The sequence below is a fragment of the Thermobia domestica genome, chromosome 15, assembly GCF_964235325.1.
Source record: "Thermobia domestica chromosome 15, izTheDome1.hap1.1, whole genome shotgun sequence".
Taxonomy (NCBI): Eukaryota; Metazoa; Arthropoda; class Insecta; order Zygentoma; family Lepismatidae; genus Thermobia; species Thermobia domestica.
Window position 1 is genome coordinate 68,659,052 of NC_137468.1, and position 14,806 is coordinate 68,673,857.

Genomic DNA, 14,806 nt, shown 5'->3' on the forward strand with positions numbered 1-14,806 from the left:
GAACCGAGCGAAAAAAGATGGGGCCCAGTTTGCTCCCTCCCCTTCATTTTCCATACTAAGCTACAAAATTACCCAAATTACCATGTTCCCCCAGTGCAATTTCGATAATTTTGGTACCATCGTGTTTGTCTCGTCACATACTACAAGAATCAAGCGAAAAAAGATGGGGCCCAGTTTGCTCCCTCCCCTTCATTTTCCAAACTAAGCTACAAAATTACCCAAATTACCCATGTTCCCCCGGTGCAATTTCGATAATTTTGGTACCGTCGTGTTTGTCTCGTCACATACTACAAGAATCAAGCGAAAAAAGATGGGGCCCAGTTTGCTCCCTCCCCTTCATTTTCCATACTAAGCTACAAAATTACCCAAATTACCCATGTTCCCCCGGTGCAATTTCGATAATTTTGGTACCGTCGTGTTTGTCTCGTCACATACTACAAGAATCAAGCGAAAAAAGATGGAGCCCAGTTTGCTCCCTCCCCTTCATTTTCCATACTAAGCTACAAAATTACCCAAATTACTCATGTTCCCCCGGTGCAATTTCGATAATTTTGGTACCGTCGTGTTTGTCTCGTCACATACTACAAGAATCAAGCGAAAAAAGATGGGGCCCAGTTTGCTCCCTCCTCTTCATTTTCCATACTAAGCTACAAAATTACCCAAATTACCCATGTTCCCCCGGTGCAATTTCGATAATTTTGGTACCGTCGTGTTTGTCTCGTCACATACTACAAGAATCAAGCGAAAAAAGATGGGGCCCAGTTTGCTTCCCTCTAACCTTTTTTTCTTTACAGTAATCTTACAATCACTCCTACCATCCATACTGACACAACCACATCTGTCTTCCACGACAAACTACACGTAACTGGTGATCCAATAATTGAATTGCTGCTATCGGATTTGCTCTTCGATGTAATATACAAATAAAACACAAGCCGAGGGCAGCAACTTCATAGTAATTGTTTGAGGTCTGTATAAAATAATCGTTGATAGTGGCGACTAATTTATTTTCGCTTTACCGCACTGAAAAAAATAACCCAACGAAGCCTGATCCAATTTCTTTCTTCGAAGCTTGGTCTGAGGACAATGGAGTTCACAAGAGTTCCGGCTCCACCTCCACTTTCCACAATAACAATAGTATATCTACGAAACTATTGTTTCTTTAAAACACCGCCACTCGCCGGTTTGTAAAAGGACAGGAGTAGGGAATGGTATCCAAATCCAATAACAGCTTGAAATCTACTGTGTTTCTTATATTTTAAAAAGTAGTAATTAACGTGCTCGTTTTTAACAGCTGCTGTATCACAAACCCCGCAATGTTTTAGGGCCTGATTGTCTCATAGACGGAATCTTTTCAAGTCGATAAACGTGAAGAAGAATAAGGTCTATTCATGAAAGTTTAATTTTACGTCTTTTTTATGCGTTTAATTGGGTACATCTTTTTAAAATTGGTAGAGGGGGCCCACCTGTTTGGGGGGCCCACCCTGCATTTGCAGGGTAGCAGGGTGGGCCAGTCCGCCCCTGCCTAACATAATACTCCCAGGCCGCTTTCTTCCTTCCCCATTCCTTCCTTCGTCCCCAATTCCCCTGGTAGTGAGATGGACGAGGCTAGCAATGGCCATAGATATCGAAAGCACATAAATCTAATTCAAAATTCTAATCCTTTAAAGGGATATGAAATACTTTGGAGCTGTACGAGGGTCACTACGAAAGTTTTGAGATGTGAAATAACTTACATACTTAATCAATTTAACACTTACATTTTCTCAAAGTATTCACCATTACACTGTACATACTTTTGCATCCTTGAAAACCACTTTTCGAAGTAGTGTTGCCAGTCTTTTTCTTCAAGTGTTAAAAGTTCATTCTCGTAAGCCACTACAGCTTCTTCAGGGCTGCAAAATCTCTTCCCACGCATGCGATCTTTGATCCTGGGGAACAGAAAAAAAAATCACATGGGGCCAGGTCAGGGCTATACGGCGGATGAATCATAAGTTTGACCTCCGTAGGTGCTAAAAACTGAATTGTGATTTTGGCCGTGTGTGCGGACGCGTTGTCATGAGGAAGCAGGATCCCACGCAATCCAGTTCTTGAACGCCGTTCCCGAAGCTTCTGGAACACTTTTGTTAGGCAAACAGTGGTGTACCACTGAGCAGTAACAGTCCTCTGTTCGTCAAGTGGAACAGTTGCAATATGGCCAAATTTGGAGAAGAAAGTTGCTACCATCTTCTTCCCCACACTTCACAGTCGCTTCACTTTCGTGGGTGGATTTTCGTCTGGAATGATCCAAACTGTAGACGGGCGTTAATTTTCAGGGTCAAATTGATAGATCCCAGTCTCATCACCAGTAACAATGTCAGAGACGCGTCGAGAATTGCCTCCATCAAATCTTGCTAGCATTTCTTCACACCATTCCACATGCATGCGCTTCTGCTTTTCAGTCAAAGTGTGAGGCACCCAACGAGATGAAACCTTCCTAAGCCGAAGATGATCATGAAGAATTTTTGTTACTGCTGGTGATCCAATGTTCACTGTAGATTCAATGTCCTTGAAAGTTGTTCAAGGATTTTCTCGAGTCATTTGTTCCACAGCCATTTGTTCCACAATGTTTTCATCTGACACAGCTGTTATCGGACGTCCAGCTCTCTCTTCATCTTTAAGCGATGTCCGGCCTCTTCTGAATTCACCAAACCACCGAAAAATTATAGCACGGGAATGAGCAAGGTCCCCAAATGCCCCCTGCAAACGGTCAAGGCTTTGTGTTTTGTTCAAGCCAGTTTTGAAATCGTAAAGGATCATTGCCCGAAAATGTTTTCGAGCTCCATTGCAGACAGCCGAATACTGCTCACTTCAACAAACAAGTGAAGGTGATACGGCCACGCCGATAAGCGAGGCGAGTAGAAACTTGCTTTGATTCTTCGCTCTGGATACCACTACCGAACGCAATTGTTGGAATTCAAATACTGTGCCACAACAATGCGTATCTCAAAACTTTCGTAGTGACCCTCGTATTTGATCTTTAAAAGGATAAAGCTGCAAGACGTTACAGTATAATGGATACCAGATGAAATGTTTATGTATAGGCCTAGCCTTATTCCAAACGGAAAGAAAGTGTTAATTAATCGTTTAATAGAGAAATAATTTTTGCATGAGGTACGTTGATATTTATTCGGAAATTTAACGTGAATTGACAGGAATCATAACAATAGTGTGTTATAAAGGGATAAAATTTTGTTCCTGAGAGAACGATATTACAGGGACCTAATATTATTTCTTTTACAATTATTCAATGATTTTCTTTCTATTCAATACATAAAGAATACAGTGTAGAGCGGTGTAGCCAGGGAGGGGCTAGAGGGGGCGCAGCCCCCTCTAAATTATTTTTGCCCCCTTTAAAAAACACGCTGAAGAGAATTTTCAAACTGACACAAAACCAGTGAAATTCCTGCTATTATAATTACCAAATTAAATTCAACTTTGCGAATTCTACCCATTTATGTGTAAAATTATATGTTTCTTTGTTAGATGTACAAAACATCTTCAACTGCCTTTACCCATTTCAAGAGTTTGAAACCATGCCATGTTATAGCAACCACGACAAGTATCCAAGAATACCAAGTGCACTTCCAAACAACAGTATCATAGTCCACAACGTTAGTTGTGAATATAAATAAACTCTCTCTTATTTTGGAAGGTACAAAATTGAGTACAAACGTTCAATAAAACATATACTTATATTTTGTATTGATATAATCTAAAGTTGCTGTAATATATTTTGTTCTAATGTTTAAAAAATAAATACTTCAATTTTAATTAATATGAAACAAAGTACCTCGCAAAGAGCTCGTATTATCACACAAAAATGAAACAAAAAAATTACGTTCGATTATACATATATAATAATATTCTCTTTTAAGTTTTTCTATTAATAAATGCAAGTGCTTTGGTCTCAGTATTTTTAACTCATCATTCTTAGGAGTTAATACAAACAAAAAGGTGCAGTAAAGGCTTACGAGAAATTAATAATTTGTAAAACAATACTTCAAAGTAGCCCTTACTGCTGGTCTAGTAAATAGAGCGCACGTATTTGAATGTGATATCGGGGTTTGATACCCGTGGAATTCTTGAATGTGGTGGTTCGTATTGCACTTTAAACTACAAGCTTCGAGTTTTTTTATAGCCTCGGTACTGAAAATAAAAGATGCTAAATTTTAACAAACAAAGAAACAAGTTGGCCTTCTAAAAAATCAGAATGTGAAGGAAAATATTTTTTTTTTATTTAGATAGAAACATAAATCAATTCTAATGAACATATAATGATGCCATTATACAATAAAAGTTAATTGGAGTGTTTTGTTGTGACAAAAAATCTATGTCAAAACACTCTGTTTATAATATTTTGTTTTCTGGAAATGGAACAATCCTGATTAATGGGTCATGTGCTCACTCTAACATTCAGTTAATTAGATTTTGTTTAGTGTAAATGCGACGTACAATGATGTTCCTCATCTACGTTTACCATAGCACTATATTGCCCCAAGCACCTCAATTGTATTGCATTGCATTTTTTTTTTTTTAATCTTTGTACGCTAATGATCAATGTTCTTAATCTTGAATTTATGTACTGTAATGTTGCCAATACAGGATATTATTTTGGCCTATGTTTAGCAGAAGGGGTCCAGCTCTTTTCTCTAAAAAAATGTTACAATTTTGTTAATTTCTGCTCACATTCGGTTAGTTTGGGGTAGGGTTGGTTAGTTTAAGTTAGGTTAGGCTAGTTTAGGTTACGTTAGGTTAGTTTAGTTTATGTTATATTAGTGTAAGAATCCCGCATAATTTTCCAAAAAATGATAGAATTTCGCTTATTTCTACTAATATTACGTTAGTTTAGGTTAGTTCAGGTTAGCTTACGTTAGTTTATGTTAGGTTAGGTTAGATTTGGTTACGTTATGTTACGTCTAAGTACTTGTATCACTCATTTCTCCTGTAAATTTTGCGTTTATTACGTGCTTCTGGACCCCTTGTACTAAACATACCCCATTATTTTAACAAAAGAGACACTGACCAAAGCTTAAAACCCACTTTATTTTAAATTATAATTTGTAACTGTTTCGGATATCAGGCATATCCTTCTTCAGACACTATCCATCCTAAAGGGGTTAAAATAATCAATCCAAAGCCATGAATGGTCTTACTACAGGATATTATGTATAAAAGAAACTATAGCTGTTACAGATTCTGTAAATAATAAATAAATATGCAATTTTATGGTGTTGTATCATGTCTTAATCATTGCCCGCTGAGTATTCACTTCTGCCCCTCTAAGAAATCAGGCTGACTACAGGCCTGGTGCAAAGTGACTATTCTGTGCGGTTTGTGTTAATACAACGCAAAGTTTGCATTTTAGTTTGATGTAATCGGTTTAGCAGTTATATATTCTCATTTTAGTATGTTGCATTACGCTCCGCAGTTTGCAAAAGGTGTACGGAATGAACCCTATCTTCACTTGATGATAAACATATGGCATCATCGTAATTTCAAAGCCTCCACTTTGTTTTTAAAAAACATTACAAAAAAAAAAAATACTTGCGTAGTCAATTTAATTTAAAAGTGTATCGTGGCAACGCTGCTATATCATCACCATCAGATCAACATTGCAAACTGTAGTAATATGTAAATTCTAAATTTAAAATAATAAATGTGCGTCAATATTATTTTCTTACGTACTAGAACATACAATTCTAATGACATTTTATCTAATTTTAGAAACGTGAAACAATGGTATATTACTTCCTTCCCTTATCAAGAAAATAATCTCAATCGTGAATTATGTATGACGTAGGCAAATAGAAACATTTGGCAACGCTGTAAGGTTGTCAATTAGTCAGGGTCTGATAATGAGGAAGCGAACAGATGAATTATGTTATGAAGGATTTACTCGTCCGTAATGAAGTGTGAAGGTATAAACGTAATTTCCTTCATACTGTAGGTCTTTATGGTGTTAGTTGTTTTAAAATGCTATCGTGAAAAAAACAGTTTATGCAGCATCAAGTGCATTTCCTGTGATGGGATGGATCCAAGTAGCGGAACAGAACACACTGGAGATTTAGACCCAAGAATTCAAGTAAGTGTTTTTTCCTATGTTACAAATACTAAAATATCAATTAATATAAATGCTACTTAGTATTAAATGTTATTTTGTGACTCCAGTGACTAAGTATTGTGCCTCCAAAATATACCTTTCAGGTGTCTCGAAGTGAAAATACAATTTTTAATAAATAAACAAAAGAGAAATGGTGATGTTTATATTTTTAGTAAATAAACAACAAAGTGTTCCTGTTATATAATAGGGAGTATGTTTAGTACAAGGGGTCCAGAAGGACGTAGAAAACACAAAATACAGTAGAAATGAATGATGCAAGTACATAGACGTAACATAACGTAACCAAATCTAACCTAACATGAACTAACCTAAACTAACCAAATATTAGTAGAAATAAGCGAAATTCTATCATTTATGGAAAATTATGCTGGATCCCTACACTAATATAAACAAAACAAAACTAGCCTAACCTAACCTAACCTCAACTAAACTAAACTAGCCTAACCTACCCTAAACTAACCGAATGTGAACAGAAATTACCAAAATTGTAACATTTTTTAGAGAAAAGAGCTGGACCCCTTCTGCTAAACATAGGCCTATAATAGTAATCAAACACGTCTTCTTTAATTGAAATCCAAATTTCTGAACTTTATATTTCATTAAACGGTGATAGCACTATCTGTATTAGCTACGTTTTAAATGCTTAAACATAATCTGTAATGGTCATTATATTCACATTAAAAAAAAAAAAAAAAAAGCCTGGCACAAATTCATGCAAGAAAAATGTAGCTTTACAAATCAAAATTTTACTAATGATCGTTTTTCAACTTCTGTTTTTCATATTTATTTTGGCATTACTCGAGCAGACGGTTCTACCAAGTTTTTTACATTTTCAGGACCAACTTGTGCTAGTGGTCACTAAAAAGCGCGAATGCTATCTAACCGAGTCAGACAGGAGCGCAGCAGGGGGTGCGTCTATAGGGAGCAGGCGCGTAAGCGACGGGAGGTATGCGCATAAACAACGGTAGTGGAAGAACATGCACATACACTACTTCCACTGACAGTAGGCGTATTTACTTATATTCACACTCTCATTTCTTCACGAAAAATGTTTCACATCGTGTTTTACCTAAAAATTTTCTGTTTGATAGAACAGTCTGCTCGAGTGAACCCTTTATTTTATACATGCCTAGACATACTCCCTATAAATGTTATGTTTCGTGTTTTAAAAAAAGACAGTTACGGACTGTATGTTCCTTAGCTTGAGTGTAAATTGTTTGTCAAAACGTTAAATGAAGACTAACCTAAGCACATTTGTACATTGACGAACTGTCGGCCATATGGAAAGTACAAATATTTTAAGAGTGACTATATATTTTACAACCTTTGCTAAGATTTAGGATATTAGCACAACTGTAAATACTGTAACGTTGCTGTCTTTACTAAGTTATTTCTCTTTGTTGTTAATTACGTATAATATACTTCAAGATTGTATTTTTATACAGCAATCACCTTCATATCTGTGCAGACGAAAGATTTCAAGGCCAAAGATAATTAAGATAAGTAGAGTGCCCTTTAGGGAAAATAATCCGCTAATGCCTTAGGAGTAGCAACTTCGGGTTCACTTCTGCAGACGGTTCTACCAAAAAAAAATTTATAGGTAAAACACGATGTAAAACATTTTTTATGAGGGAATGAGTGTGTGAATGTAAGTAATTACTATCAGTGCACAGCATCTTGAAATGAATTTTGAGTGATAGTGAAAATATTGAATGTGTAAGTGTGCTCTTCCACTATCTTCGTTTATGTGTATGTCCCCCATCGCTGACGCACCTTCTCCCTACGGACGCTTCCCTTGCTACCGCTCGGCCCCTTCTGCTACGCTCGTGCCCTGACTCGTGTTAAATACATTTCATGCTTTTTAGTGCCCACCTAGCACAAATGGTTTCGTGTTTTATGCAGTGTAGTTTTTATACCATACGTCCACACCGTATTTATACTGAGCCCTCCAGAAGTCAATGGAGTTCCTCACTTAGTGCATGCACCACTGAAATAAATACAAAGCTCTGTATGTAACAAAGCTGACTGAAAATGTAACACATTTATCAAAATTTGGTAGAACCCTCTGCTCGAGTAATGCCGCAACTTTTCTCTTCTACTAGGTTTAATTAAGGGGAGTTATTTCGTAAACCCATCAGGGAGTATGGGAGCCTGAGTAGGTGGGTCCAGACGAGTAGCCCTCTCATAATTACAAAATTTAGGAGGATATTGATTGCATTATACGACATTTAAGCGTAGTAAGCCTGAGAAATGCATTATACAAGAGGGGAGAGAAATATGTTGATTGATTCTAGTAACAGTCTACAGTTTCCCACAACGTATCACTCCTTTTATGGCTAGGTGCTGTTCTATTTTAGGGGAGTATAAATTTATAAAATTTACGAAAGAAATATGTGAATTGATTTCACAATAGGATTGTATAAGAGATAAAATCGGTGTTTGCCCCCTCTTACATATAACAAGGTAGAAATAAGAAATGAAAAGTTTGTTCTTACTACATGGTAATTCATAAGGAAGACATGATGAAATGAAGTGCTATGTGCTTACAGCTTACAAAGTAATGATCGAAGTGCACACGCGAGGCATGTTTTCTTTTTTTATTTTTTATTAAGTGTTTTTCCACTATCCTCGTTTTTGCATATACTCACCGTCGCTGACGCGCCTCTCCCTAGACGCTCCCACTGCTGCACTCCTGGCGTGACCCTTGTTAGATAGCTTTCATATTTTATGCTATATGTCCACCTGCTATGTTTGTACTTAGCTCTCGTAAAGTCAGTCTGCACCTTTAATAAGGTATGGAAGCAAGTTTAAAATTCCATTGAAACTTTGTTTTCGTTATTTCTGAATATGTGAGTTTGCAGTGCTGAAGAGTTGAAAGGTATTACTTTTGCGCAGTAATAAGATATGGTAGCATATTTAGTAAAGAATGGAAGAAAAAAAGCAGGAAATTAACGAATATTTGCGAATTACAACTACAACTAAAATAGGGGAATGAAAGAGCAGTAATTGTAAGGTATATTAATAGAGCCGTATGTAATAAGGTAATAACGTGTAAAACAGCTTTATATATCTCCGATCACGGAGGGGCCGGGCATATCAGCAGAATTTTAGGCAACTTAGGTGCTGAATTCTCAGGAAAGCACCCAAATGACCCACTTTCTGAAAGCATCAATATTCTCTTCTAAGGTGTGGAGCCGCAGTGTGTCAGTGAAAGAGCGTTCACCTCTGGCGCATGCGGTCCTTGGTTCGATCTCAGCTCGCGCCAAATGAGTTTTGTGATGAACAGATACCGTGTGCGTGGGTTTTCTCGGGGTTCTCTTATTTCCTCCCGCTTCCTTCATTATACCATTTCGTTCATTTCTCATCATCAGCGTCTCCTTTAGCCTAGCCGGCATATCCGCAGGACGTAACACTTTAAAGATTTAATTTCATTTTTTCTCTTCTAAGGTGCCGAGAAGACTCCTGGTCTAGTTGTTAGCATGTGTATATTTAAAGCGCAGGAACTAGGTAAGATGCCCAGTGGGAGGACCTTGAAATTTGAAGGTATTAAGGTGGCTCGAATTCCACCGTAAATTGTTGGTCCCTGTCTCATAACCGCGGTGCTGAAGAGGAAAGAGGAACGCTGCCTCGAGCCAACCATCCAAAAGCTCAAACTACTATGCATAACTGTGTAGATATGCTGCGGATCACTTCCATTCGAGGGAATTGCGAATTTACATTAAATTACACAATACTTTCCACTAAAATTAATGTTTTTCTGTTTCTTTTTTACGTGTTCGTAACCATAAATTCATTTCTCACACACTCACAAACTTTAGGTAAGTGAAATGAACGTGACCTTGTTACGTCGCTACAGTAACACGACTTACGGCACTAGTACAATGTTGACCCCACAATCCGAAGGTCTCACAACTCGAAGCACTTAGAATTCGAACGAACTATTCGATTAAATATTGCATCCACAATCTGAATGCCTCAGGACTCAAACAACGTGATATTGAATCGACAAACTCGATTAAATATTGCCCCAGAATACCAACATACTTTGGCATCCGAATACCCAGCACGTTGTTTATATGCATTTGTGCGTACGTTTTCCTATCGCTCGATCTACCCATACAATTTGTCGTTTAGTTCATTGTCGAAAACTTTAGTGAAAGGAGGATTTTTTATTTTTAATTTTATTAATATACATATTCAAATACAGTAATAATAAATGTGTTATTAATATTTTACCTTGAAATTCATTGCATTTACTGTTCGAATTGCATTACAGTCGTTTCTAAAATACGAATTCGTGTACGAAATTAATCCAGTTTCTGTCATTTTAAAAGGGAAGAAATGCCTTGGAACTCAAACGGGGTTCCGTAAGTTAGGATTCCAGAGTATCACTCTGATGGATTTGTACTTCATTATCTTATATATATAAAGTACTTATATGTGTATAATGGAAAGGTAAATCGCTAGTTGAAATGATTTTCTTGTATATCTTTCTTTCTTCTAAAGTAACAGATTTGAACCGTAAAATTATCAATTTATTAAAGAAAATATATGTGTAGCAACTACTTACTGGATTCGTATGTACTTGAATTGTACTAAACTCTTTCAGCAATCGCTATCGTCGTCGTCACTAGCTCTGAGAGAGTCTCATGAAAGTGTTTTTTACTTCTCAGAGTATTTTCTACTCTTTCTTGTGTCCAGTTGAAAAATGTCAAGGTTTCTACTTTTCTGAAATGTGAAAACCTGTATTTGGGCAACTCCTCATTTGAAGAATCTACTACTGCGGACAATTTGCACTACACAACGCAACAGAAAGTACTGAAACAATACTATTAAAATACGATTGGGCGCAGTGAGATAGTACTTTTTTCCAAATTATATAAATATGCATTAAATCATATATTTAAGTAAATAATACCTTACCATTCTCAGCTAACGCAAGCTGAGAGATAGATTTATTCCAAGGAAAAGCACATTTATTATGTGCTGCTAAAATAAATCTAACCTACATACGAGGCATGCTTTTTAAGTTTCGATATATATATATATATATACATATAAGTATACTTTTCGTAAAATTTTATTGTTACATGACACCCTGTATCTTAAATCTACTTTTCTACATAGTTTCCATTAGTATTATGGCACTTATCGTATCGTACAACAACCTTTTGTATATCATCCTAATAGAAGTCTGCTGCCTGATCTGGCAACTTCTGCAACACGACCGTCTTGACCTCTTCATTGTCGTCGCCGCGCTGACCATCCAAATGGTTCTTCAAATGCCGGAATATGTTGTAGTCGCTGGGCACTATATCAGAACTGTGTGGAGGAGAATTTCTTTCCCAGCCAAATAATGCAATGAAATTTCGAGTTTGAGTTGCCGCATGTGGACGAGCATTGTCATGAAGCGAAACGATCCCTTAATTCAGCATGATGCCACACCTTTTGTTTAAGATTGCACTGCGCAATTTTCCCAAGGTCTCACAATACGTAGTATTTATTGTGTCATCACTAGGCAAAAAATCCACAAGCAAACCCACTTCCTGTGCCAAAACGCAATACACGTGATTTTCGGTTGTTGTTTTTATTATTTATTATTATTATTATTATTATTATTGCTTGAACTTCACTTTTTTGGATGATGTTGAATGCCGCCATTCTGTGAATTGTTCCTTCTATTACGATGTAACGTAAGCCACTTATATTTCGTCGCCTATGACGATTTTGCTTTAAAAGTCATCACCTTTCTCACTGTACCGCTCAAGAAAAGTCAACGCACTGGCTAAACGTTTGGATTTGTGTACATCAGTCAGCATTTTCGGTACCCAGCGTGAGCGCAACTTTCGACAATTCAAGCGTTGAGTCACAGTTTCATAGAGAACGCTTCTTGGAACTTGAGGAGACTGATCAAATAATGACGAAATCGTAAAGTGTCTGTTTTCTTTTACTGTTTCGTCAAATTTCTGCACCAAGTCTTCAGTGGTGACTGAAAGTCACCAACTTCTTTCCTCATCATGAACATTTATGCGGCCATCTTCAAAACCTCTAACCCATTTCCGTGTCATTCCATCGCTCATAATGTTTTTTCCTTTCCTTCATTGATATGGCAATGAATTTTCAGCCGCATTCACGCCTTTAGCACTAAGAAAACGAATCGAAACGCTTATTTCATAGTCGGCGGGATTCTCAATCAACGGAGGCATTTTAACTACTCACACACAAACATAAATACGGTCGAATGTTTCCGTAATTGCGTCTGGGGCTTGCCAACAGATGTAGATACACAGCACGCATGCACGGGATGCTGACCGCAGCGCTGCAGCGGCCCAGTTTCAAGACGGTGCTTACTTTTAAAACAAGCCTCATAATACAGGGTTGTTTACCAAATTTACGGATAAGCAGCATGTTTCTTTCCGGAAACGTTCGATTACTTTGGATATTAATTTTCATGTACTTGCATTTTCGGTATCCGTGCCACCCTTAAAATTGCCTTCTAAGATTACATAATGTTGGTATTTTTAATTGAGTGCAAGGCCAATTAATTTAACCCTTTTTAAATGTTATCTCTGTTTTTATTTAATTATGTATTAGAATTACACGTTAGCTTTTTGGTTTTTCCTAACGTTCAAGAATGTAATCAAGCACATTGACACTTCAGGGAAAGTACTAGACTAAGATAGTTTCTGTGTAACGAATTCGTGTACTTACATGCTTTCGTGAATGTATGAAGATAAGATTGTGAGTGAAATCTTACCTGCTAGAAACAGTAAGAGGCTGTTCTTTCAAATATGTCTGAAAACTAACTTCTTGTGTCTTTCTTGCTGCAATCAATATGATAGAATTGTACAAAACCGAGATTTTTCCTCGGTTATTCAGCTTTCTTATTGTTAGAAGCAACCACATTGTTACAGTTAATGGACGTGGCTCCAGTTACAAGAACAAGTGGGGTGCCGTGTTCCTGAATCAGATTGTGGCTATTAACATTAACTAACTAACTCTATGTTCTGTCGAACTCGGAGGTTCAGTTCACGTTTATATAAGGTCTCCATCGATTTCTGTCCTTAGCCAACTGGATCCAGTTTCTACTTTGTATTCCTATTTCTGCGAGATCCATCTTAATGTTGTCCTCCCATCTGCGCCTTGGTCTTCCTAGTTGTTGTTTTTCCGGTTGGCTTTCCAATTAAAACTTGGAAAGCGTTCCTACTTCCTTCCATTCTGGCTACGTGACCTGCCCACCTGAGCCTCCTAGACTTAACCCTTTCAGACCTGATTTTTTGTTTACTCTCCGGTGTTATTGTTATTTTGAATTATTATTCTTTATGACGTAACAAATGAAATACAACCGTCAATTCGTTTGCGGATGTCATATTTAGAGAATTATGGACGAAACATTTTGCGTGCATTAGGGTTGAAATACGTATGTAAAATAAAAATGGGATTAATCGAACACATCATTGTGATCTATATAGTTTAGAAACTCAAAATACATCACTAAAACAAAAGGAGAATTTATTGCAAATAGCTTGTTTCGCCAAGAATAAAACAGCCTACGTGGGTGAGCTTTGTCCATTGTGATAGCTCCTGCAAGTAGTCTACAAGAAATGTGCATTGCTTCCTGACAACAGATTAAAACACCACAGAAATAGTGGAAAGTGATTTAAAAAAGTTCAAAGAATTCTGACATAAAAACCCAGCCATTTAGAATCCTCCAGAGTAATTATATTAAGCTTAAAACTTAATGTACACAAATGTGACCACCAGGTCTGAAAGGGTTAACAATGTTTGGTGAACGGTATAAATTGTGCAGTTCATCGTCATGCTAGTTTCCCCCATTCCCGTCCCTCTTGGGTCCGAATATTCATCTCAGGATCTTGTTCTCAAATACTTTTAGTCTACGTTCTTTCCTCAGAGTAAGCGACCATTTTTCACAACCACACGGGACAACAGGCATGATTATCGTTAACTAATGGAAATAACTATGGACTTCATAACACCGAGTCTCTGTCATGATTCGTAGTGCAACGTATCTTCACTATTTGAAATGATTTTTTTTTTTTTCTATATATCCTCTATTGGTACGGTTCAATGATAAGTGATGTTCATGAAATATAGAGAAGGTCCATATCCAAATGTGTCTAGTCGGCATAGGGTTGCCAGATTTTTCAGAGACTAAAGAAAGATCCTAAAATTTTTAGAGAGAAAAAAGAAGAATAGTACATATATAAGATTTCACATAGTAATGTAAAATACTTTTAGCTGGACACTGAACCAGTTTCGTTAAAAAAAAAAAAAAAAAAATGAAAAATAACTGCAACACATAGAACAAGTAAAAGTATACTTCAACTCCCGGTGGGATCTTGTGTAGTGCTGATTCCACGCTAAACTGTAAGTCCTCGGCTGATACGCTTAGTCACTGAAAGGGACACTATACTCAAGTTTAGCCAACCAACTATTACACAAATCTTTGTTGCGTCTTAATTGTATTTTCATGAAGACTTTGTTTCTCTTAACAGTCTCACATGTATTTTTATACGTTCAAAAGTTCCTTGCGGGATGAATCGTAGTTTACAATTACTTGGATCGAAAATCTATTTTTATTAGTTTCTGACGTCAGTATATCACGATTGATTGAAACAGCGA

General features: G+C 37.0%; 1 protein-coding gene across 1 annotated transcript in view; it reads left to right on the top strand.

Annotated features, from left to right (window-relative positions):
* Window positions 1–5,843: 5,843 nt before the first annotated feature.
* LOC145671057 (SH3 domain-binding protein 5 homolog) overlaps window positions 5,844–14,806 on the top strand; it is a 43,123-nt gene continuing 34,160 nt past the window's right edge. The window contains exon 1 of the mRNA XM_081739745.1: window positions 5,844–6,124. Within this exon, the coding sequence (XP_081595871.1) occupies window positions 5,996–6,124 (129 nt within the window). The 5' untranslated portion in view covers window positions 5,844–5,995. The remainder of the gene's footprint in view (window positions 6,125–14,806) is intronic.